Source organism: Cryptomeria japonica, chromosome 3 (assembly GCF_030272615.1).
Source record: "Cryptomeria japonica chromosome 3, Sugi_1.0, whole genome shotgun sequence".
In the NCBI taxonomy this organism is placed as follows: domain Eukaryota; kingdom Viridiplantae; phylum Streptophyta; class Pinopsida; order Cupressales; family Cupressaceae; genus Cryptomeria; species Cryptomeria japonica.
This window is the reverse complement of record NC_081407.1, coordinates 325,956,442-325,983,308: the sequence shown is the minus strand read 5'-3', so window position 1 is coordinate 325,983,308 and position 26,867 is coordinate 325,956,442. Positions and strand designations below refer to the sequence as shown.

At 35.3% G+C, this 26,867-nt stretch overlaps 3 protein-coding genes and 1 long non-coding RNA gene across 7 annotated transcripts; 3 read left to right on the top strand and 1 right to left on the bottom strand.

The window, feature by feature from the left end:
* The first annotated feature begins 461 nt into the window (after positions 1 to 461).
* On the top strand, positions 462 to 926 carry LOC131874140 (uncharacterized). The gene has a single exon (XM_059217384.1). The coding sequence runs from the start codon at positions 462 to 464 to the stop codon at positions 924 to 926; it is 465 nt and encodes a 154-aa protein (XP_059073367.1).
* Positions 927 to 12,981: 12,055 nt separating this feature from the next.
* LOC131874621 (lysine-specific demethylase JMJ13-like) lies at positions 12,982 to 24,460 on the bottom strand. Of its 4 annotated transcripts, none has more exons than XM_059218296.1 (7): positions 24,104 to 24,460; positions 23,936 to 23,987; positions 23,530 to 23,583; positions 14,082 to 14,337; positions 13,899 to 13,952; positions 13,733 to 13,812; positions 12,982 to 13,600 (listed from the first exon to the last, which is right to left on the bottom strand). In XM_059218296.1, the coding sequence occupies exons 4-7, from the start codon at positions 14,139 to 14,141 to the stop codon at positions 13,453 to 13,455; spliced, it is 342 nt and encodes a 113-aa protein (XP_059074279.1). In that variant the 5' UTR covers positions 14,142 to 14,337; positions 23,530 to 23,583; positions 23,936 to 23,987; positions 24,104 to 24,460; the 3' UTR covers positions 12,982 to 13,452. The 4 variants fall into 4 exon arrangements, with proteins under 4 accessions (XP_059074279.1, XP_059074278.1, XP_059074277.1 ...); XM_059218295.1 differs by having other exon boundaries at positions 14,082 to 14,324; XM_059218294.1 differs by having other exon boundaries at positions 24,111 to 24,460.
* Positions 16,791 to 18,781, top strand: LOC131874139 (LEAF RUST 10 DISEASE-RESISTANCE LOCUS RECEPTOR-LIKE PROTEIN KINASE-like 1.3). The gene is made up of 4 exons (XM_059217383.1): positions 16,791 to 17,018; positions 18,122 to 18,343; positions 18,436 to 18,562; positions 18,648 to 18,781. Exons 1-4 carry the CDS (start codon positions 16,791 to 16,793, stop codon positions 18,779 to 18,781), a joined length of 711 nt encoding a protein of 236 aa, XP_059073366.1.
* On the top strand, positions 19,233 to 20,046 carry LOC131874622 (uncharacterized). Its single transcript, XR_009372011.1, has 3 exons — positions 19,233 to 19,317; positions 19,425 to 19,792; positions 19,878 to 20,046. It is a non-coding gene; the product is annotated as an uncharacterized LOC131874622 (long non-coding RNA).
* Positions 24,461 to 26,867: the final 2,407 nt, after the last annotated feature.

Sequence of the window (26,867 nt, the reverse complement as noted above, 5' to 3'; positions counted from 1 at the left end):
GAAGTTTTAGAAAGCCGGCCGGTAGTGAAGGGTTTTCGTACCGAATCCATCCCTTTTCTGGTTTCCTCTTTGACTTAATACATTTTCAGATTTCCCCTCGACTTAATCAATGGAACTCCCTAAATAATTTTTTTGGTAAAACAAAATTAAATTAAAAATAATCCAACTCTAATCATAAGGTAACGTCGGCCATGGAGCATCGCACCTCTTACTCCTCGATTATATATATAATAGCTATCTCCAATCCCGCTTTCTACCCAAAAAAGATTATTAAGAAATTCTAGAATCTGAAAACCTTGTCTTTTCTTGAATTTTATTTGAGGTACCTGAATATTTTATTCATGTTTTAGAAATAGTATACTCATTCTAATATGTTTGAAGTCTATTCTAAGAATGTTGAAGTAGAAAACTTCGATACATGTCAAAATATATTTGATCCTTCTCAGATTATTCTAACACCAATGTCAAAATGGCATGAGAGAACAACTGTGTTGGATTTGGACAACACCCTTATCAATGCAATGTTATCTCGTCCTCCTAAATATGACTTCACCATCTCTGTTCAGCACAATGATGAGAAAACATTAACTTACTATGTGAAGCGGCGATTTGGTATGAATCTTCTTTTCTTTTACTTGAAGATTTATATATATGAAATGATAATATTTACATCAGCCAGGAAGAAATATACAGATGGAGGCGCTGATCACTGTCTTTATAGTGATTCTTGCAGTCTGGTCCTTGGGAGATGTGTGAAAGACCTTAGAAAGCTAGGCAGGGATATGAAGAAAGTTTTCATGACAGATGATTGTCCTCATTGCTACCAACTCCAGCAAGAAAATGGGGTTCTTCTGAAGCCATTTTTGGTTTCCCCACATGACAGGGAACTAATGAGGGTTGTGGACGTGGCTAGAAAGGCAGTGTAGAATCTGAAATGGCCCCTGTTCTTTAAGCCAACAGATAAACCAAGATAATTATGACAGAAAGAAACATATAACAACAATTAATTATTGCAGAAATATAAATAACACAACCCAGAATAAATAAAACAATGCCCCTGTTTCAGAACTGCACTCAGAATCCTATTACAGCAGCTTAATTAAAATTACAGAGTTCATATAATATATAAAGTTTTTCCTTCACCTCCAAAGGATTCAAACTCACTAAAAACAGAACATGCATACCTCAAAAAAATATACGTAGCATGCATTTGTTCTAGAAAAAACTAACTATAGCTTCAAAACTAAATTCAACTAATCTATGCATGTTCAACCACATGCTTTATTAAAACTAAAACTAAATTAAAAGGCTATCATCGAACAAGGTAATTGCATGCACTGCATGTTTTATTTGAATGAGAAATACAAACTAGCTAATCTAAAATAAAATACGATCTTCCTAAATTAAGCTAGCTGCATGCTAGAATATGGCGGTGAATCAGCTAGCTGCATGCTAGAATATGGCGGTGGATCTGAGAGTTCAGTGATGCATGGTTTACAATGTCAAATTTTATGGTGGGAGCTAAGAATAGATGCAAATATCTGAGCTGCATGAACATCATCAATTCTTGACATACTCCCCCTTGATGCTAAGAGAACATACTATCTTATCTCGTAGTGCCAAAAACTGAGCTTTTGCAACTGCTTTGGTGAAGATATGCTAGCTGATCCTGAGTGTTTATGTGTTTCAATTCAACTTCTTTCTTTTGTACCAAATCCCAAATGAAGTGATATTTCATGTCAAAATGCTTTGTCCTGCTGTGATGAACTGGGTTCTTTGCTAACTTGATGGCACTCACATTCTGACAATAAATCACTATAGGCTGAATTTGTTTTTCTCCAATTTCTTCCAAAACTTTTCTGAGCCAAAGAGCTTATGTACTTGCTGAGGTAATTGCAACATACTCTACTTCTGTGGATGAGAAGGCAACAATACATTGCTTTTTCGAGCTCCAGGTAATTAATCCAAAACCAAAAGAGAAACAATTCCCAGATGTAGACTTACGGTCATCCATACTACCTCCCCAAACTGAATCACTAAAGCCTACAAGATTGAACTTTTCAAAAGAGTAATAATGAATACCAAAATTTAAACTCCCTTTCACATACCTCAAAATCCTCTTGCTTGCCTTCATATGTATTTTAGATGGATCTGTCATATACCTTGAAACAAGTGAAACTCAATAGGCAATATCAGGCCTCATGTGGGTTAGAAACATCAAGCTCCCCATAATACTTTTGTAAGCCATCTCATCAACTAAATCAGCACCATCATCTCTACATAACACATCTCCATGAGCACTTGGAGTGCAGGCAGGGTTACAATCAGTCATATCAATTTTTTTCAGCATACATCTCCATGAGCACTTGGAGTGGAGGTAGGGTTACAATTAGTCATATCAAATTTCTTCAGCATATCCTTTGCATACTTTGTTTGACAAATGAAAATCTCATCCTTACTCTGATAAACCTGCATTCCTAGAAAATATTTCATTAGACCAAGATCTTTTATCATAGTAGCTTTGAATTAATCTTTCATCTTAGAACTACTACCCATATACAAAAGATCATCAACATACAAACTTATGATTAGAATATCAATACCTTCTAGTTTGTAGTAAAGGGTAGGATCACTCTTACTTCTTTGGAAGCCATTTTCCTGAAAGTATCCATGAATCTTGACATACCACGCTTTGGTGCTTGCTTGAGGCCATACAAAGCCTTCTTCAACCTGTAGACAAGATACTATTTTCCATCAACATCAAAACCTAGTGGCTGCTCCACATATACTTCCTCTTCTAAGTACCCATTAAAGAAGGCATTTTTCACGTCCATATTATGTATGCTCCACTTCTTCTGAGCTGCTAATGAAATTAGAATTCTTATGGTCTCTTGTCTTTCTAGTAGTGCAAATGTCTCTTCATAATCAATTCCATATTTTTGTGTGAATCCTTTAGCAACTAATCTTGCCTTGTATCTTTCAACACTCCGATCACTATTAAATTTGGTCTTGTAGACCCATTTGGTGCCAATCTTTTTCTTGTCATGCAGAAGTTCTATAAACTCCCAAGTGTCATTCCTGTGAATGGAATCCATCTCTTCTTCCATGGCTTGCACCCAAACCTCATTAGTACATGCATCTTCAAAACATAATGGTTCAAAATCATGCTTGGTTAATAAAGCAAAATTCATTGTCTCACCTATTGGGTTTTCTTCATGTACTTGATTTCCACTCCTCTGGTAGATATCAATCAATCTCCTTACCTTCCTTATAGAACTTGGAGAAGAAATTGGACTTGAACTTGGTACTAAAGAACTTGATGAAGGGTTGCTTGGTGGAATTAAACCACTGGATACAAAAACATTAGTTGGCTGCTCATGATCGATATCAGCAATTATATCATCATTCAAAAAATATTTTGGCTTCTCAACATGGCCTTTTTGATGACCATAAACTCCCCCTTCATCAAAAATCATATCTCTTGAGACAATAAACTTGTTAGTGAGGGGATTATACAATCTATAAGCCTTTCTTTTCTCACTATACCCAATAAAAATAAATGACTCACTCTTTGCATCTAAATTCTGTCCATTCTGATAGGTACATGCACATAAGCGAAACAACCAAAACTTTGAAATGGTTAACATTAGGCCTTTTTCGATACCAAACTTCATAAGGAGTCATCTTTTCTAGTGCAGTGGTAGGGTTACGGTTGAAGATGTACACCGTTGTAGCAACTACATCTCCCCAATAAGAATTGCTCAATCCCTTGGTTTGGAACATGCACCTTGCTATTTCAACCATAGTACGATTCTTCCTTTTAGCTACTCCATTATGTTGAGGTGTGTATATAGTAGTAAGTTGCCTCTTGATGCCATTAAAATCACCATAACTTTGGAAAGTCTTTGAGGAAAATTCTCCTCCATGATCAGTTCTTAAACACTTGATCTTGCATGCTTTCTCATTTTCCACAAGGGCTTTAAACTTCTTGAATGTATCTAGGGCTTCATCCTTAGCCTTCAAAAAATATACCCAAAAAATTCTTGAGTAATCATCCATAAAAATGATGAAATATGATGACTTACCCAAACTCTTAGTCTGCATAGGACCACATATGTTTGAATGAACAAGTTGAAGTAGGTGATTGGCCCTTCATGCATTGCCCTTTGGAAAATTTTCACTTGAATGCTTTCCTTTAGCACAACCTTCACAAACCTCCTCATGTTCCTCAACCCTGGGAAAACCAAAAACTAATGCATGCGAGGTTAGAAAATTCAAACTATGAAAATTTAAATGCCCATATATGAGATGCCATAACCAACTTGAATCCTCGTAAGCCAGATTTGCAAGGCTATTGTTATGTTAACCAAACCTCAAAGGGAACATCCTATTTCTTGTCATAGGCACAATAGTGATCACCCTATTGCCCTTATTCTTATCATAGATAGTACATGTCTTATTCTCAAAGACTACTTTATAATTTTTCTCACATAGCTGCCCAACACTTAACAAATTGTGATTCAATTGTGGAGTATAATAAATATCATGAATACTCTTTATACCTTCTTTTGTTTGGACCTCCATAGCTCCTTTGGCAGCAACCTCCGATGATTTATCATTACCAAGCTAAATCTTGGATTTGAAACTTTCATCCTTTGTTGAGAACAACTTCTCATTCACTGTCATATGGTTAGAGCATCTAGAATCTAGGTATCAAACATCTTTACTAGTATTTTCACCCTTGGCATAAAATAAAAATAAGTGATCAGGAGGATTTTCACTACTTTCTTGAACATAGTTAGTACTTTTACCTTCTTTCAATCTGCATTCTCTTTCAAAGTGGACATACCTATTACAATGGTAACATTAAACATTTCTCTTATCAAATCTACCTCTACCTCTTCCTTTGGAACCACTTCTTCCTCTTGAGCCACCTCTACTTCTACCTCATGAAGAATTTTGGCTTTGCCCTTTACCTTGGCCTTGATTGATTTTGGCACTACTGTTGCTTGCATCTTCATTTTTTGTGATTTGTAATTTAGAAGAGAACTCTTTATCTACACCTTCAAAAGAATCTTTCAATCTTTCTTCATGAGACATCACAGATCCAACCAATTGATCAAATTGTAGTTTTGTCAAATCCTTGTTTTCTTCTATGATTATTGCTACATGATTCTATCTAGGTGTCAAAGATCTCAACACCTTTTTTATCAAAACTTCATTTCTTATAAGTTCCCCAAGTGTAGCCATTTTATTGACCACATCTTTGACTCTGACACAATTATCACTTATACTTTCAGCTTCTTGCATCTTCAAATTTTTGAATTCTCACTTCAATGTTTGAAGCCTGATCACTTTAACTTGATCACTACCCTGGTAAGCTTCTTGCAGAGTCTTCCAGGCATCTTTGGCAGTTGTTGCTCCTAATATTCTTGGAAATAAGCTCTTATCAAGAGCTATCTGAATGTGAAACAAAGCTTGAGAATTCTTTTTCCTTGCTTCCTTTCTTGTTGTTCTTTCATTGGCTACAAGGGCATTCCAATCAGCTGGCTCCTCATAACCTGATTCAATAATCTCCCACAAATCTTTTCCAATCAAAAAGGTCAGCATCTTAATGCACCAATAATCATAATCATTCCCATCAAATTCTAGAACGGGCATATGGTTAGAATTCAACATGATTAACTTTGGCGAAATTCCAACATAAACCAAGATAATTATGACAGAAAGAAACATATAACAACTATTAATTATTGCAGAAATATAGATAACACAACCCAGAATAAATAAAATAGAGTGCCCCTGTTTCAGAACTGCACTTGGAATTTTATTACAGCAGCTTACTTAAAATTACAAAGTTCATCTAATATATAAAGTTTTTTCATCATCTCCAAAAGATTCAAACTCACTAAAAACAGAACATGCATACCTAAAAAAAAATATACTTGGCATGCATATGTTCTAGAAAAAAATAACTATAGCTTCAAAACTAAATTCAACTAAGCTATGCATGTTCATCCACATGCATTATTAAAACTAAATCTAAATTAAAAAGCTATCATCGAACAAAGTAATTGCATGCACTGCATGTTTTATTTGAATGAGAAATACAAACTAACTAATCTAAAATAATATACGATCTTCCTAAATTAAGCCAGTTGCATGCTGGAATATGGCGGTGGATCTGAGAGTTCAGTTATGCATGGTTTAGAATGTTAATTTTTACAGTGGGAGCTAAGAATAGATGCAATCTCTGAGCTGAATTCTTGACAGGCAGCACAATGCGAAGATGTAAGAGAAGCTCTAATACATTGCTCTGAGATTGAAAGGGTTACAGCAGGGAAGCAAGAATGAGAAAATTTTACACCAAGGGAACAAGAAAGTGAGGCTTCAAAGAAAGGTGTTGATATGGCTCATCCTAGAGATAGAGAAAGAGAGACTCCTGAAGTTAGTGTTTGTAGAAATCAGCCTAAAGCAAAAGTTAAGAAATATTCTATACTTGGTGGTGGAAGGTTTTATCCTAAGGAACTAGCCTCTAAAAATTCTAAGGATAGTAATAACATGGCTAAATGTAAAGAGAAGAAAGGAGTAATATTGAAGGCTGCTGGTCAACGTGTTCAAAGAAGAGAACATCAGAGATGGGCTCGTCATGATGATCTAGATAATCCTTCCTAATGTTGGGATTATTGAGATTCATCCTCAACAACTGAATAAACAAACTTCTAACATGGACCCCAACATGGTAGAACCAGAAAGACGAAATTCTAATAGTGGTATAGCTAATGTTGGAGAACCTTTACAAGTAGAAAGAAGTTCTAGCCCTAGTGTTGATAAGGGTCTATCTAAAGGGCCACCAAAAGAAACGTCTAATGTTGGGATTCAACGTAATGAACCACTAAGAGGGACGCCTGATACTGCGGTTCAATGTAGACAACTAGAAAATAATTTTTTTAGTGTTGAATTTGACAGGGTTCAGCCTGATGAACTTGAAAGGGGAAGATATAAGGTTGGCCTCAATAGGATTGAAACTAGTGCGGTAGAAGTGAAGTCATTTCATGTTGACTTTGTTGTATTAGGTGACAATTTTCAGAGCATAGAATCCAGAAGAGATAATATGATTTTTTTAGAACAAGAGACTTCCCAAGGTAGCCAGAGTATTAATATAGTAATGTCAGAAAAAAGAGATTCAGAGACATCTGAAACCAGCCTAGAAGGAGATAATATGAATATCTTTGAGCAAGAGACTTCTGGAGGTGACCAGAATATGGATTTGGCGATGTTAGAAAAATTAGATTCGGAGGTTTCCAAAGTCAGCCTTGATGGGTTTAAACCAAGAAAGCAAGAACCCAATGCCGGTGTAGTTGGCCCTGATGGTTGTTAGTCTAATAAGATTCAACTTAGTGGACAAGATGATTGCAAAGCTAGCAATGATACTTTACAACCTAGAGAAGACAAACTAGAGGATTCTAGTTCTACATCTAATGTTAGCCATGATTCTAGTTCTTACTGTTTGCTATAAAGACCTAGAAAAAGGGAATTCCATAGATGGCGTTGACATGCTTGATCATAATGAACTAGAACAGGGGACGTCTAATGTTGGCATTCATAGTTTACAGACTAGCGAGTCAGAAGCAGCAGAAACTTCTAATATGATCATTGATAACTTGGAAACTAGTGACTCAGAAGTTGATAGCTTCAAGCCTAATGACTCAAAAGTAGCAAAAATCTGTACAGAGAGTCCTTACAGGGTGAACTCTAATGACCCAAATGGAGATGATTCCAGGTTTGGCCTTCATATTGTTTATCCTAAACAACCCGAAAAAGAGACATCTATATGTAGCCCTTATAACAAAAAGCAGAACAAAAAGGAGAGAGCCCTAAATTATCTTTGCCCTTCAAAAAGGCAAAGAAAACCATTGTGCTAGATTTAGCAGCCACCTTAATAAAGAGCAGCATCTCCTATTGCACTCTTCTTTTCTTGATTTCCACGACCTTCCAGTTAGCAAGTATGTTTTGAAAAGGCCTGGGATGGATGAGTTTTTGTCCAAATTGGCCGAAAAATACGAAGTTGTTGTTTTCACTGAATCGCCCAGACAAACTACTATATGCATTCTGGATAGATTAGATATTAACCATCGTATTACTCGGCGTTTTTATGGAGATTCATGCAAATCCATCAATGGTAATTTTGTAGTGAAGGACCTCAGTGTTCTTGGGAAAGACATGGGGAGTGTACTTATAATTGATGATAATACATTGTGCTATAGCATGCAGCCCCGAAATGCAGTTGCTATAAAATCCTTTGGGTAAATAGAATGACACAGAATTTTACAAACTTTTACCTTTTTGTGATTCATTACACAATTACAGAGATATAAGAACTGCCATCATGAAGAATCACAAGGTGATTGGCGATTAGCAGTGGCAGTCGGGTAATTTGGTTGGATAAATTAAGCTACAGGATCGCAGAGCCAAGCTTTAATTTAACTTAATAAAACTAAATGAGCTATAATTTATTTGTTCAAATCATAAATAAAAAGCTCTTGTACATATAACGAGCAACTTTTTCAAAAATTGATTTTGTTAGTGACTTTCTATCGTACATTTACATGGAGGAAATGGGCTTTGAGAAATGACTCGACACTAAACGCTGTAGGCTATTCTCTTTAGCACCAGGTTGGGGTTGACCTCTGAAATGGTGGTGGGAGCCTGAAAACATTTCAACTTATTTTCATAGAATAGCAAAATAAAGTTTTCGTTATCTCTTGTTTAAATTTTTATTGATATATTAAATGCAAGATGATAATATTCAAAGTTTTAAAACTCTGCTCAATTAATTGGGAAGATGAAGGTAGGGTTTATGGATTATTCTTTAGACATATTAAATATGAGATTGATTTTGTTATAAAAAATATTTCATTAATTAGCTTTTTTTATGTTTTATATGAATTTATATATTAAACATATTAATGTTCTTATTATATTTTTTAATTTGATTTTTTTAAATATGATATATGTATTTTTTATTTTATGTATTTGTAATAACATAATCATTGTTATATAATTTACATGAACATTTTAAAATATTACGCATCAAAATCATTGGTTTCATTCTATCTCACACATGAATTTATTAGTCTACATTGAACAGATGGCTAGGTACTAACAACATTCCTATTAGAAGCATTCATGTAATATCTACAAAAGAGAAGCCTCATCATGAGCATCAACAATATTTTAATTATGTTGTTAAAGAACTAAATTAATTTTATCCTTAAGGGAACCTTGTAAGATCTAAATAGGGAGTGCTAAAAGTTACACTAAACATGCAAATATGGAAATAATTATAACTTCTTCTTGTACAATTTTGCACTCTTTTTGCCCCATTCAGGGTGATTTTGATTTCCTTAAATCAAGGATTCCTAAAAATGTATTTTCATGAAATTGGCATTAAAAATTGGTAGATAGTAGAGTTTCTCAATATTCTTCAAGCTTACTTTTCAAGAATGAAAAGTTTTGAGTCACGATATTAGTTTCAAAAATTACCACTAGCTAAAAAATGACACATCAATGTAAATGGGCTCTATTCTAGCAAGATATAAAAGGAGATCATTGTGATGGCGAATCCAACAAGTGTGCACAAGAGTTGTATAATAGTTATTATATGTTTGAAAAATAGAGCATCCTTGAACAGCCATCTGAGATCGGTATGCACATCTAGCATTCAACACAAATACTCACTGCTATGCCATAAAGAAAAATCAGGCATAGTTTATTTTCCACATTAACCCTTAGAAGAAAGTGATTGCAATTTAAGATCTTGCAAGATAGAACCACAGTTTCAGCAACATGCATACATTTAGATTCAACAAAACATAATCATAAAATAGAAGAAAAGATAGAAGAATATATCACAAATTTATCATGGGGAAAACACTTCTAGGTAAAAAATCCCAAACACCAAAACCAAAGAGCCTTTGGATTATTTAGCAACAAAAATGGTTACAATACAATCACAACTATTTTAAAAACCATGACTTCGAGTAGTATATAACAAGTGAGTTTTCAAGTCCTAATTGTAGACATCTTACTAAATATAGTATGTATGACTTGCACAACTATATATACGACACATACATGAGCGGAGTCCTAATTGACTTCACATTCCAACATTCTCCCACTTGAACTCAAATTTCAAACTCATGAATAATCCCTCTATTGAAAGATCATTGCCAATGCTACCTATCATCAATACCATCCATTAAACCACATAGATTCAAAACATTCTCTCATGCTCCATCAAGACATATTCAACATCTAAGTTGTCCACCATCTTAGACAATAATCCATACCATCCTCCAACATGCGACCTATGGAATAAAAGGCACAAGCCATGGTGAAAATGCATCAAACCACAAAACACAAGCATAAGATCTTAGTGATATCAAAGGCTATAGTTCATTTTCACCACTCCATTGTGCTCATGAGCTATATAGAAGCATCAAAAAAATCAACTTCAAATCTCGTAACTAGAACACAATTATGAAGTAATCCTCCAGAGAATAAAATATAACACCAACTAGAACAACAATCAAACTAACTGCTCCCATCCAATTAATAAACCCACACAATTGAAAATAGCACCCACAACAAGTGCTAATCCAGCTAATCACCCAAACCTCAAAGGTATACATCATCAATAAACTCATGCCACTGACATAACCAAGCCAAGAAATTGCAACCTCAAGCTCCATGTGCAAACGAGTCAATGAGGAGAAAACACATTTATGAATTCCCATTACATGGGTAGTGTCAAATCTAAAAGGATCAAAGGCATATCGAGTCTACCAATCATAACACAGAGAAATTTTAACCATGTAGTACCAAGTACCATCCACAAAAATATACCAATCCTGCAAACAAAACTATTGTAAAAAACATTTCTCTCAACAAGACTCCATAGCTCTCTTATATTCTCCACATTTGATAGAAAAAAGAGATACATGAACCTTCATGTCATTACCCAAGTGACAACATATGAACACAAATTAGCGATAATTGCATCTCCATATAGAAACTCACATCCAATTCCAAGTGAATCGGAACCTCTTGGAAGACCACTAAGACCAAAGAGAGAAATTGCAAACCATAAACATGTAGCATGTCCTTCTACAAATACGTCTAAGTGTTAGTTGTGCCAAGTAATATCTCCTTCAAGTCCTCAAGTGAAAATCCATAATAACATCCAAACCTATTCAACTTGAAGTGATTAAAATAATATATGCATCATGTCTCTACATGGATGCAAGCCTCCCGAAGAAGATCAAACTACTCAATTTCCCATTTTAAGAAATCAACCCACTACCATCCCCTATGATATTATTTAAAAAAAACATATTCCAAGGAAATAACCATGCTATCCATCTCTCACAATGAATCCTCCAGAACATTCTAATTGCAGATCAAGATCATTAATATAAAAGAAACGCACAAAGAACTTGAGAGAAACAATGGGCAATACCTCTCAAGCGATAAACTTCTGAGTAGACCAAGAGTGGTGAATTAGAATACTCCTATAATATTTCCAAGTTATCATGACTCATCCAAGAACAATCTCCACATATATTTTTGTTGAACTCCCATTCAACCAAGGTGTAAGCTCCTCAAACTTACAGTTGAAATCTCATCAAGAATAACCATCGCAATGTTGTCTCTCATCTCAAGAGAACTAGAGCCTCACCTAACTCTCCATGCATCCATGAGTACTAGCAAATGATCAATCCATGCCAAACTCTGAATGCATCTTTACACTCCCATGAAGTTCTCAAACACATGACCAATGTACCCAATACAAAGAGAACTCTCTAGATCACTATCAAAGCTCCAATCAGTTGAATCGGGAACCCATCATGGCATCGTGATCTTATCATCTCCTCCCAAGAGATCACATGGACTATGTGAACATACCATAGTCAAAAGAACAATGTATCATGCCAAAAGCTAATGTGCAATCAAGAAAATACCATGGCATAACACCAACATACTCTTGTTATTTTTGAGGATCTCGTTATTACTAAGAGGGGGGTGAATCGATAATAAGACTAAACTTGAAATATTCAATCTTTCTACATATACTTCACAAATCAGTTCATAACAAGTACTAATATTAACTCATTCATTCACTTAAATAGATTCATAAAACTTACTCATTCATGTGTTCATTAATATGCATGTAAAGAAAAGATATCAAATCACCACATAAAAAAAGTCAACCATCACATGAACACCATGATTTTCATGTGGAAACACAAATGGGAAAAACCACGGTGGGAATTAGTACCCACAAGACTTGCACTCTTTCAGAATGCGCCCTGTTAGGAGCCGAGCCTGGTTAGAAGCTTACAATGATGCCCGGTTAGGAACAAACCCTGTTAGAAGTCCCCCGATTAAGGGATTTAACCTCAACCCTATTAGGAGCTTTACTCTATTAGGAGTAACCTTGTTAAAGGATTTAAACTCAAGGTAATGAGCCACCTAGTTAAGGGATTTACAATGCCAGGCCTATTAGGACCTACCACTACTACATAGAGGGGTGTTTTAAGACAATATTTAAGACATTTTTTGAACAAATTGTCTCAACTTTAGACAAAACAAAAGTTTAGTATTGTCTTAAAAAATGTCTTTAACCGAGTGTCTTAAATTATCATCTTTAAAATTGTAGAGACAATACGTCTTTAGACCTCAACTATTGTCTCTCGAAAGACAATATAAAAAAATGTATTAAAAAAATAAACAATTTATTTTAATTTAAATTGTGTAGTTTTCAATCAAAATGTGTTTAAAAAATAAACAATTTATTTTAAATATTTTTTTTGTGTAGGTTTCAACCTTCAATGTTTCCAAATAGCAAGAGAAGATTCAACGTAATTATTTTCAATATCTAGTTTCTTACAAAACATTGAACAAAATACCATAACAAAATTATTAACAAGAAATACAATAATAATATATTTATTTTCAATGTTTTGTATATTACATAATGATGTGGTGTTTCTCTAGAGAATATTGTATACAGTAAATAGGAAATGGTAGCAAAGTCTTCACAGCAGAAGGTTTACCACAAGGTTCTTTACAGGAGAAGGTAGCAGTGTCTTCACAAGAAGGTAGCAGTATAGATAAGCACAATAGAATCGAACTTCACATGACTAGATAGAGTCATTTTTAGCCCCATTTCACTTGGGCAAGGCAATGAATTTTTTTAACAGATCAATAAGGTAGTTAATACAATTCACTCGACAATATAAATCCATCCGGTGTCTTTACCATGACTAAAGCCTGTGTGGTATGCCTGAGGAAACGTAATTACAAACTCCCCAGGCTCTTGTATAGCCTTATAAACAGGAACTCCATGCTCACATAATATTTTTGGTGGAAACATTGTTGTTTTTCCCATCAACAAACTAAAAGTTGCATCATCTCCTTCAGAATGGACATTTCTGCAGCATACACATTTTCCATAACTACATTTTCAAAATCATAAGTTGCATGCCCAGGAACACCATACCATGTCTTGGATGCACCACAATGGTGATAGTTAATGCTGCCATAGAAAGAGGAGTTAGACAATTTGATTTCCAAAAATAGTGTAATTTTAAATTCACAATAGTCTGTCATGTCAAATATGATGATCCTCAAAGAATAAAAACTAGTACAGATTTTATAAGAGACTTACCTGTATAAATAGTGATCTTCAACATGCCATGCAAACATGCTAAAGAGCATTCCAATGTAAAGCATTGGGTCACTCACCCCCTGCACCAACCAGAATGGGATTTTAGTTGGAACTGCTGAGAACACGACTCATATTCACTAGGATTAGACAAACTAACAAGGCTTACCAGAATTGGAGCTTCAAGTAGGCACAAAACAGATTTTGGAAGCCTCGAAATATCCTGCATGCACCTCAAAAGAGACAAGGTATCAGTAGTCACATGTAGAAGAAGTTATAGACTTGTGGCATATGCTCTCGCACATTATAACCACATTGCTTGAATCACATATTAAAACTTAATTAAATTGACCTGTAAGTTCCACTTGCTGGTTCCTAGTGGATCATTTATTAATCTCGAGAAGGCGATCATTTATTAATCTCGAGAAGGCACTCCCTTCAACATCACAGGCATACTCAACAAAGTCTTCTTTCCGTGATTTTATCTCAAGCCAAACTCTCGTTAACAAATTTGGCAGGCAAGCTTGCCGAAGTACAAAATTTATGAGCAAATAGCTTGTTTGCTATTTTCTCAAATTCACGGAAGGAGTATTTTCTGAAAATCAACACTGCCATATCAAAAATTGCACGGTACATGACTACCATAATTTAAGAATTAAACCTTGTCTATTTCATAAAACATATATATGGCTAATATTCCTACCTTCCAGTCATATAGTACTTAATTTGTTCTTCAGTATCCCATACTAGACTAATCTTATAGAGGAATCCCAGGAATAAATCATACCCTCAACTTGTCTTAAGCTTGTTTTGGGTAATTTATTTGCTATCAAACTCATTGGCCATTCGCTAGTCTATAAATCAGCTTCCCAATCATGATAATAAAGTTTGAAAGAATACGTATTGCTACCCATGATATCAAAGAAAAAAGGAAACAAGAAATCACGTATAAGAAGCACTTGTCATATTCTATAGCTATCTTAGATCTATGCTAAATTGGTGGGTGTTGAACCTGAAAATGACCATTCTGGAAAAGAAGATCAGACAAAAGTTGAGAAAACCCTTTTCTCATTTTATACAACAAAAATTATAATACAGAGGTTTTCTTTGGTGTAGCCTGTTTCCAGCACCAAGTACAATGTGTAAACGTTGTATGATTAATAATATTAAGATTAATACGGGGAGTTGGGGACTTACCAGTTCATTCCATCAGTATTGAAATAATTTGAGGGCACTGATCAAATAAGCAATCATACAAGTTTTTTTTATTGGCTGTAAGTTATTTGAAATTCCAGACATAAGTGTGAATGGAATGCCTTAAATTAATCTAATTATAGGGATTGAGAGAGAGCTATCATATTTCAATCTTATCAATAGTGGATCCCAAAGCTAGCAGTGTTGAAACAAAAACCCTAAACTAGATTGCTAGTTCATATGTGCATAGATTGTTTAAAAAGCCACACAAAGTGTTAAAGGGCACACTGTAGAATTAAGTTAAATACAAGGTATTAAAGACTAAAGATTACAAGCAATGTTTTATTATAGCTGGAGGGAAATTACCTTTGATTGAAATATTATAGTGTGAAATTTGAATTTGATAGAAGTAATTCTCCTCTCCCATTTGATAGTTGTACTACCTGAACAGATTTCTAATAATCATAGAGGCCCTACAACCTCTAATCATTTTGTATTCAAAAGGCTCACAGTCTTCAAGAACATTGGGATCTATAACAGCATCATCAAAACAAGGTTTTGCAAATCAGAGAGATGGCAGTCCTATCAAATAAGATAAATGTTTTAGTGACGAAGTTTCTTCAAGGCCAACTTAAAGATAATGTAAATCATAGTTCAAAGGTAGTATAATGATCAAAGATAATATTGTGATCACGAATACAAAAGGCAGTCCCACAACCTATGGACCTAATCATAGTCTTTACTATCATGAAAGCAATGAAGACAATGTTATCCAAAGCTATCCAAAGGTAGATCACTGTCTAGATCAGTGGGATGGGCCATGATATAGTGACTATCTTAAAGAGAAAGGGCATGATAGATCAGTCTCAGACCTTTTGAGAAGATAGTAAGAAATAACCTCAAAGAATACTCAAGGTTCAACTAATAACATGCACCCAAATCAAGGTCACAGAGCTTGAAGAGCAAAAATTCATCATTCAAGCCTTTGGACAGGGACTGGGGCCAAAGTCTTGGACCTACAGGGTACTTTACAGCTGGGAGGGCAGATTCATCCATAGGATTGTCACAGGCATATTATGTACATTTGAGAAAAGCCCATGAGCATATACAAATTCATTGAGGTAGATGCTACAACTAAGCATCCAGTTCTCCACAATCGATCACTGCGTGCACCAACTACAAGACAAGACAAGCCAGTGGGAATGGAATATGTAAAGAAAAAATAGGATTATTGTTCATGGTCACAGTAACAATATGTATAAATCAAACGAAAAAACCTATCATTGGTGCGTGATGATATACTCAAATTTTGTAGATCCATTATTAGGCGTGAACAATTTTCCAGCGATTTGGAGACAGCACCCATAGATTAGGCACGAGACAGCATCCATAGATTAGGCACGACAATCTACAGTTGAATGAGAATTAGATGTCGTCGCTGCTCAAATCTTTTTACAAACCCAAGTTTGTGGGGTTTATAGGTTCTAGTCTGGGGCCCAGGATTGAACAGAGATCTCATTTCTATTTTTAAAAAACTCCACCCAGATTATCAAGATTCTTAAGTGGGATATTCCTTAAGAACTGTCTTAAAACCATTTTAGTTATTAGATTTCAGAGATCCAATCCTTGGATAAAGAATACAACAGTCAATTTTGTTCTACAAAGGAATTTTACAGATATTGTAAAGAGATGTTTGTTAGCTAAGTCACCGCATTCGGTGAACGTCTATCATAAAGTTCGAAATTCGTCGAATATTCCAATTAGAAAATATTCGTTAAAGTTTGGAACAAATTCGCAGTAAAACAAATGTGTTAATTTTTATTAAAAATTATTTTCGTTAGATGCTTTTCATCTAGGGTTTTTTTAGATGCGATGTCGTAGGCGCGAGCAGAGGGCACGGGAAGAGGGCAGAGCACACGAACATTGGACGCAAGCAGAGAGTAGAGAGAAAACGAACAAACTTCGAACAACACCCAACAAGTCTGACAGTGATGCCGAGCTCCGGGTCGCTGAGCTTGACAGGCATTCTGGAAAAGGTCGGGCAGTTCAATACCTACAATTTATTGGTAAAAGGAAAAAGGGATTCACATGCATGGTAAGAAATGTGGCCAAGAAAAGGGCTAAGGATGATGCAAGACAAGATATAGATGATATGGTTGAGGAAAATTGTACAAGCAATTGCCTGTAATAGAATCAGGTTTGACAGGAAATATGACCCTTACAGATTTCACACAGAGATTGCTGACTTACCCAGTTGGATGTTTTTCGTATGTTTTTGAAACTTTACCAAATGAACATGTCTAGCACCTGCGCATGGAAATTGATGTCTCCATGAGGCAGTTTGTGTGTGGAACTGTCACTGGTCAGTGCTTGTTCACCCGCATTCCTTGGTCAGTGAACTGATGTCTTTAACTAATGGATGATTTTATTAAAATTAGATTATAATTGAGATAATTATTAAAATTCTTGGTGAACAAAGAATGTGGGTAAATTAAAATTTTAATAAAGAATAAGTTTCCGTATCATGCTGAAAATCCAATTATATCCATCTCAAAAGAATTACTTAGTCGAGATATCTGCAGTATCACCACATTCTATTTTGCCACCAGCCTAATCAAACTGGGCAAAGTTGTAATGACCATGTCCTCAATTGGAGGAATTCATGTGCATGTCCAAGAACCAGCAGATCTCACATTGACATGTTATTTAGAACTAATACTGTATTCCTATTGGTCAATGACATCAAAAACAAGAATATATCATCATCATCCCTTGCATATAATTTATAAGCAATGAAAAAGAAGAATGTCTTGATTTTATTGGCTCGTCCCCACTTCAGAAGTTCAGGTATCGTTGTTGGATTTCGTGTCCTAAGTTTGTATTGGAGTTAGATTGGAGTTGTAATCTTAGTTGGCAACTACGGTAAAATCTAATTCTGTTTGGGTTTGAATCACTTCTACTAGGATCTGGTAAAAACGATGGGGTAGAGATTGGATCAATCATTGGAGGCATTCTCGCTGCTCAACTAGTCTTGGTATTGATTTTTATCTATCGTAGAAGATACTCTCGAAAATCAGGTGAGGAGATCAATTTCACCTTGTTCCTCCATAAATCTAATCGTCAAATCACAATAAATGTTGCTTAAACTTGCCCCTTGTTTTTTTTTCACTCAAGATTTTTCTGATTGGAATTTGGAAGCCAAATGCAAATGCAGATTTACCGGTCATGGTACCGAACAATGTCAGAACTCGTTCATTTAGCATAGAAGAGCTGAGGACAGTGACACAGAATTTCAGCCAAGAGATCGGTAAAGGAGGTTTTGGAACTGTCTTCTATGGCAAGTTACTGGATGGAAAAGAAATTGCTGTAAAAGCACTATCCTCTTCATCGAAGCAAGGAGTATTAGAGTTCTTAAATGAGGTACTACATATATCTACCTCAATTTTGTTTTCTGATTAAAATTTGAAGTATAATATTATGCTCAAATATTATGCTAACTTTTCACCAAGCAGATTGATCTTCTCTCAAGAGTGAGTCACAAGAACTTGGTGTGGTTGCTTGGCTACTGCACCTCCTCCAAGGAGCTTATGCTTGTTTACGAATACGTGGGTGGAGGATCACTCAGGGATCACCTTCATGGTGGGTTAACTTTCAGGCTAAAGTATTTAACGTATGGAAGCGACACAAACTAACTTATATGGATCTCAATTTATTTTTTTGGCAGGTTCTTTGGCAAACTCCTCTGCCCTAGACTGGAAAGCTAGGATTCGAGTAGCTCTAGATGCAGCAGAAGGTACTTCACTTCTGTTCTGTTTAGCAGGATTAATAAAGGCTTTTGTAGGTTTTCTTCTTTTCTAGGCCTCAATTATGGTTTAATGAGGCCTCGAATAGAGTTTAATGAGGCCTCCTCTTAATGTGTTTAATTTGATGGTTTGGAATATATACATTCGAGGTCCAGACCGAAAATCATTCACAGAGATGTGAAGAGTTCAAACATTCTCCTAGACTTGAATATGAGGGCAAAAATCGCAGATTTTGGGCTTTCAAAAATTCTTCAAGATGATTGGATCTCTCATGTGACTACCACAATTAAAGGAACCATGGGATACCTGGATCCAGAGTAGAGATACTTATGCCTTCAAATTTTTTTCCTTTTTCGGTTGCAAATAGCAATACAAATTAACCCAGCAATTTGAAACTTTGAATTGATACAAGCGCTGCTTACTCAAAGATTATTGTAACTTTCCTTGATTGATTGAAGGTATTTCAGTAACAATAAGTTGACAGAGAAAAGTGATGTGTATAGCTTTGGAGTGGTCTTGTTAGAGATTATATGTGGGAGGAAACCAATCGAAGATGCAGTTTCTGAAGAAGAAGTCAACCTTGTGAGATGGGTAAGATTTTTTTTTTAACCATCATTAGAAATTTCCATATACTTGATCGTTTTGATTTGTCGCACTTTGTATTTTAGATAAACTGACAATATTCATTTTCATGATAGGTAATGCTCCATGCAGAGGCAAACGAAGACATCCCTTCTCGCTTGACCAACATCATAGATAAGAGGTTGTCTTTGGGCGAAAATGAGATGCAAAGTTTCAAATGTGTTGTTAATCTTGCATTGCAATGTGTGGATAGAGAAGGATCCAAGAGACCCACCATGAATGGGATTGTGGCAGGGATAAGAGTAGCTATGCTTTATATCGAGCCTAAAGATCTAGACATAAATGCTGAAAAATCTGTGGATGCCTTGCCAACAGAGGAATATGGTTCAGCTGATTGTAGCAGCAGCCTCCATCAAGCTGGCAGATGACATAAATATTCAGCTAAACCATTCATGAGATTGCTCAACAATTCAATGAATATATGGTATGTTATTTGTAAATTTAGTGACTTCAATTTCAGTTCTATTATTTGTTTATAACTTTGGCCATGCCATCCTACGACAATCCAGGTATCAATTGCCCCAATCTAAAGTAGAGATGTGACCTTGGAGCACATCCGGAAAATGTTGTTCATCTGATTGCCATCTTCAATGCAATTGTCGAAAGCTATCTATAATAGGGTTAATGTCAGTTGCCATTGCGTAGTCTATATTGTACTAGAGAGACTGAAGAAGTTCATATCAAATGAATGAAGAAATTTTGATACAAATTTCATTATGTGCTTGAAAAACAGAATTTCAGACAAAGCTGTTTAACCATTTTTTCAACGAGGAAACCTGCATAGTAGGAACAATACAGGTTGTCCATTAAGATAACGTTGGCAGTCGGTTCATAGACATCATTACCCTGGACAAAAATGCAAATTCCCATTATCAAAAGTGGGAAAAAATCCCTCTTATCACTGTAAAATCTGACTTTAAACTTTTCCCTGAATGATGGTTTATGAGAAACTTATCTCATTCAGGCTTAGCACAGTACCAATGGTCTTGGTAGCCTAATATATGATTGCGAATGATCGAGAAGTCTGTGTAAACAAACTTGAATAAAGAAATCCCATTTGTTTCATTCACAGGGAACACTCCTCACATGGAAAAGATTCCTCTATTTAGAAGAAGACATGTTGCCTTTATTGTTTGTTGTGGATGCAGCACATCTTATCTCAGAAAAAAACACGTAATAATGCAGTAATGTTTGTGGGTAAAGAGATTATACTGAGCGAACAGTAATGTATTACCAGATAATATTACAGTAATGTTACTGGTAAAACAGATAAGATTGCACGCAGTTTCATGGAAGGAGAGGAGTATGCCCAGATAATGTAGTCCAAGATTTCTTATATCATGTTTTAAATGCTCATTTGTCTACGGTGCATCTGACATTGTCTGTAAAATTACAACATCATGAGCTGTGTATGAGTTGTACTGTGACCAATCAATCCAGCAAACTAGGGTTTCCATTAACTACCAAGATTCCAATTGCCTCATCCCTGCCATTTTTATTGTCTCTGAAACAGACAATAAACGTGTTTCATGGTTTAATTAATGTTGTGTTTACTCAAAAGTGACGAGAATAATGTAAGTGTCCGTGGGCAGAGACAAAAGAAGATAAAAACAGAATAATAACCGTGTGCTACTGCACAGAACAGAATTTTATTGGCATGCATCAAAAGATTGTCATATGCCTCTTTATACAGGACTTGGAGAAAATTAAAAATTACATAGAAATAGTTCAAAAGCAGATAAATCTTTTCATTCATTCAAATAAGATTTACAAATCTTATTAATTATAAGATCAAGGAACATTAATACAAGAAACTGTTTGATCACAAGATCAAGGGATCAGAGACAATAATTGCATTACAATAGCTTCATTATATAGAGGTCTTCAACAAATCAACTAATGGCTAACATATAGATGATTTCAACACATACATGCAAAAGTACAGTTAACAAACTTCATGCAAATTCTCTTTTTAAAACTATTATTTTTAGCTCCTCAAATTACAATTCTTCCCATGCAAGTGGGAGAAATTACTATGTCAATAAGACTTAGAGATATATATAATTTTCTAGAAATTGATTAGATTTAAAATATGTTTTTTAAAACAACTATAGGTAGACATTAAAAATGGAAACTAAAGACAAAAAATTAATCAAGCTACAACCAAGCAATGGTAGAAATTACTAAATCTTTCCAACAGTCCCCCTTAATTTCTACCATTAATTGCATCAATATTTACAATACCCAAATTTTCTCTCAAGTATTCAAATTGATCCTTTGCTAAGGCCTTTGTAAATACGTTAGCAAGTGGTTCTTCAAACCTTATCAATGTTCTAGATTGATTTCTCCATTGTTTACCAACCCTTGAATAAAGTGATAACTAGTATCAATATGTTTGCTCCTCTTATGCATTTTTTGTAAGGTCCTACCCCAGGTATTGAGAACATTATTTGAGGCTAAAGGCATGTCAGGCAAAATTCAGTTACATGGAAAGTAGAATAATTTAAAACTTTTAGAAAGAAATGTTCCTTGTTTATCTTGAGACTTCCCGTGCCCTTCCCAATCTTTATTCCTATTTGAGCGTAACTGATTAAACATTAACCCAGCAACCACAATTCACGCGCATGTGACTGCATTGACTTGATTACAGACTTAAATTGTGATCAATCTGTTCGACTTTATTACATACCCTGTTTTGTTCCAGCAACCACAACTCATGACTGCATTGACTTTATTACAGACTTCAATTGTGATCAATCTGTTCGACTTTATTACATACCCTGTTTTGTTCGGCAACATCTACCCAGCCCCTACGATGCACCGAAATCTTATGCATTGACTCAGTTGGCAGTGCAATTTGAGGCCTCTATGACCAGGTGCAGCAGCATAATGAATAGTCTACAGCTACTATAGACCTTTAAACAGCCAAATAAAATTGTGTAGGGTCTTCTCCAAAGTTAGCACCCCAAATATATGGATAACAAAATGCAAATCATCCTCCCAAAATGATAGTACACTTCCCTTATAAATGGCTTCCAGGATCTACAAATATGACTGGGTCTGTAATTAATATTGTATGGTTGGGAAATAAAGCCGATAATGATGTTTGACAGCAGGAACAACAATATTTGATCACTATTAATCCTCCAAATAATGGTGCTACATTGGTCATGATGTACAAGGGCCGTAATGATGTAAATCAGCAGGTGATATGACCATCACAAGGTTGGAAATAATAGATTTTTCTCTTCCAAAGTGGCACTCAAGTTGTATGACTGAAAATTAGACTTGTGATGTTGGTACAACAACAAATTCTTCATGGCTAGAGCTGGAAACCTACAAATAATGTCAAATTTGATCCGAACCCTCTAAAGATTAATGGAGCAGCAGCTAGTGTTTGTCAAAATGGTGTAAACTCCTCAGATCCAACAAATAATTATGCAAACCTACTCATAAAAAATCTGAAATTGCTGTAGAAACCTCCCAAAATGATGTGTCAACAAAATAGAAAATATTTATTTGCAAACTAAATCACCCTATCGCTGGAATCTTGTGTGAATCTCAAGAATCAGCAAAAAAACACTGTAGAGCCTCTGCAGTAAACTGCATATATATTCAAATCCTCCACAAACCGGCACAATTATAAATCCCTGATAGAATCACCCAAGATTGGAAGAAAGGGTTTTTGTTCATGATCTAATTGACTATAACAATTGACTATGATAATTATATACTGGAAGGCGGCGTGTTATTGGATTGAACTTCATTTTGCAATGCACACGGAACTACCCAAGGATTGGTGTGAGGTGCTCATATTATAACTCAAAAACATGGCAACTACATGACATCTAATGTTCTTATGGGAATGGATGTAAAAATTTTAAACTTACCAGTGGGGCCTTCTGTGTGACTGAGATGCGTTTTGGGGAGATTTCTACATCTCTGCACTCTAAATATTTATCTTCAAACAACTTGATATCTAATTGACTATGCTTATTATTAATGAAAGTTTATAGTCAATACCCATTAAGAAATTCTGACAAGAAAGTAAATGTATTTCTCATCTGTAAAACCAAATTGATGAAGTTTATTTAGATTGTAATAATCAGTGATAATAGACAAATATTTAGAAGAGTAGAGAGTTTGATTCCAAACTGTTACCCCAACAGCTGTAGGTCCATGATCAACCGCTCTTCTTAACCATAGATTTAGTAACTGTACATAGCAGACAACATTGTTTAGGTCTATGATATTTTTTTAACTGTACATAGCATTTAATAATACTCTAGTCATCAATAATGACCACTCCTATGAGAAATCATTTCTTCTATGACCAAGTTAAAAAGAAAATGAGGAAGTAGCCGCAGTTTGCCCAAGCCTGATGATGTAAAACATTTTAGTAGAAAACAGAGTAAATGGTACCTAGGCGAAAAATAAAATAGAATGTGGGCAAAAGATAATCCCAAAAGTCATAAATTTGACAGAGGGTTTCAATGATTAGGCACGACACAAATTTTCTAGGCTCGAGCAAAAGTTTACATAAAAAATAAATACAGGAAGCAAATACCTTGACGAATACTGCAAATTTTCCATCATTGAACTGTTGGGTTAGCAAAAATCTGTGAAAAAAAGGCCAAAAAAAGGTCAGGCATTCAACCAAAATGCTGTTCGATGCACCTTCCACACAAATTAGGGCAATCGTAGGAAAAAATATTGAAAGGGAAGTTGTAAATACTCATTACATAATCGCCCTTTCAACGCAAGGATGTGAGCCCGTCCACGAATTTTGTTCTCAATCTCCACTTGAGCGAAGAGTTGGAGGGCGTGACCAAGCCAGGAAGATTAAGGAAGATTGAGGAACTCATGCGATAAGTATGAGACGACGCCCATCATTCCCGCCAATGGAATTTTCATGCTGATGCCGCCGCGGAAGTAGATAAGAGGGAGACGAGTGAAGAGGGTAAAAACCCCGACGGTAGAGAAGGGGCCGCAGACGATTGCATGAAGAGGGGTTCCAATGCCGCCGCGGAAGCAGAGAAGAGGGAGACGAGTGAAGAGGGAAAAAAATCCGGCGGCATAAAAAAGACACGAAGAAATGATTAACTTTATTTTATATTGTCTTGAGCTAAGACATTTAAATAACTAAAAATATAAATTAAATGTAAAATGTGTGTTTAAGACGAAAGTAAAGTTTTGTCTTTAATTAATGTCTTAAACATCCATATCATGTAGTAGTGTACCGGGTTAACGGATTTAGTCTGCTACAACAGTTAGGAAACAACAGGTGAATGATCTAGTTTTAGCACTTCTTTGATTGCTTATTCAAATCCTTATAAGCTCCAATCTACTTCTCTCATGCAGATATCTGAATCTGGTTCGACACACACTTCTCTTTGATCATAGGCACACTAAACCATCACAAACTTTGACTTAAATAGACTGTACAACTTTGTCGGAAACAAAACCCTAGAAGCATTTGAATTTACATGAAATTACATCAAGCACGGGGAAAATAATCCCCTAAAACATATTACAAATTATTACAATAAGCTACAAGACAATTACAACCATTGAATGATCACAACACATCACTGCAACTCGATTTGATACACTTTCAAACCCTTATCTCATTCTATAAAGTACTTCGCTCATTCCCAAGAAATTCACTCTTTGTACATGCCAAAACAACATCTTATTACTTCACATGGATTCTACCACATCATCACAAACTTATGCACATGAAAAGAATCACTGGCAAACCATTAAACATCATTGGTCAAGAGATTTAAGTACCAGTTCTTAAACCCTGCTAAAACCCTATAGAAATACAACAGTCAATAACAAACATATTTTCCTTTTATCAAAACATGATGCGGTTATGGTCATAGACTTATTACAATGTCATAAACACTTGTTCCAAAATCCAACACCTAAATCAACATAGATCTCTACCACAAACATCTCCTTCACTGTTTCAACTTACTGGTTAACAGTTTGACTGTCAAATACATTCCATAGCTTATCAATCAACATAGATGACTTAGATGACAAAGTAAACATGAGTAAACATGATACAACATAACTGCACAAGGTTGCCAAGGTTGCTATCAATGACAACACAAATAACAGATCATCGTATACCAACAACTGATCATCAAGTCACCAATCAACATCTCAACTATACCGGTCATTCATCACCATGTCATCATTCTCCTCATCATATCAACTATATAATAACCAATAGTCCTTATATCAACATCATCATCAGTTATGACAACATGTCAACATTCTCCCCCTTTAGAATTGATGGCAATACTAAAAGAATCATCATTAAAACTCATCATGTTGAACTGATATGATCTTCACTTTCTCTTCTCCTCCTTTGTCTTTCTTTTGTCTCTTATATTTCTTCTGTATGTTTGTTATATTTCTTCTCCCCCTTTGAGAACAATGCCAAGGTGCAAATGCATCTTTTGTCTTCATCTTTGCTACTGTCACTTGTGTTTATCTCATCATAGCTGCTCCCCCTGAGGAGTAGCCCACTTCTCATCAATCTATACTGAAAAATAGTCAATGAATCCACTCGATTGATGCATTACTAGTGTTGTTCATCAAAACTAATTAACCCAAGTACACCTGCAATTGATCTATGAAGTAGTCAATTCAATCTATGAAGAACCTCAAGGCTTGGACAACATGACAAGGATATGAATCCTTCTACTCTTCAGGCTCTGCAAAACCTAGGCGGGTATACCTTTGATGCTTAAAATTAAACCTATTACACACCTATGACAGTATCAATAAAGCAGATAGATCTCACAAGGGCTCAACAACAAGTGGGTTATTGCAGATGGGCTAGATCTACATATACAACTCAGTTATGCTTGAGCATGAGATAGATGAAACGTTTCAAAATATAACATGAAATAAAGATATTCTAATTGGATTTTAAATTGGTTTGAGAATCCCCTTAATTGCAAGATCAGTGCCTTATCCAAGGGAAATAGAATCACACATCAAACTATAGATGAAAACTTATACTACAGATCCATCTTCATTCTTAAGTATTCCTGCATTTAATGCTTTGCATAAATGCATTACTCGGCTTATCCACAGAAAATATCAGATCCAGAAACATGAACCCTATTTTATTAATGTTTGCTCACAGAGTTTAAAATCTTCCTTGAAGATTACCTACAAACAAGCATTGCACTCACAGACACAGTTGCTCATGACCAACTTGATCCTCCTTAAGAATTAGATTTGAATAAAATTAGAATACATTTCAGAGACGAATTTTGTGCAAATTTGTGCATGCCTTACACACACAAGAACCTGCAACTAAGAACACCTACAACAAAGAATTGAACTCCATTACTGAAAGAAAAGCTCTGCCCTGTACAATCTTGAAGAAAACTCAGAATTGGAAACCATGAAAATATGGAGCCATTCTCCAAATTTTTGGAACCATTACAATTGAGAAGAAAATAGAATAAAAA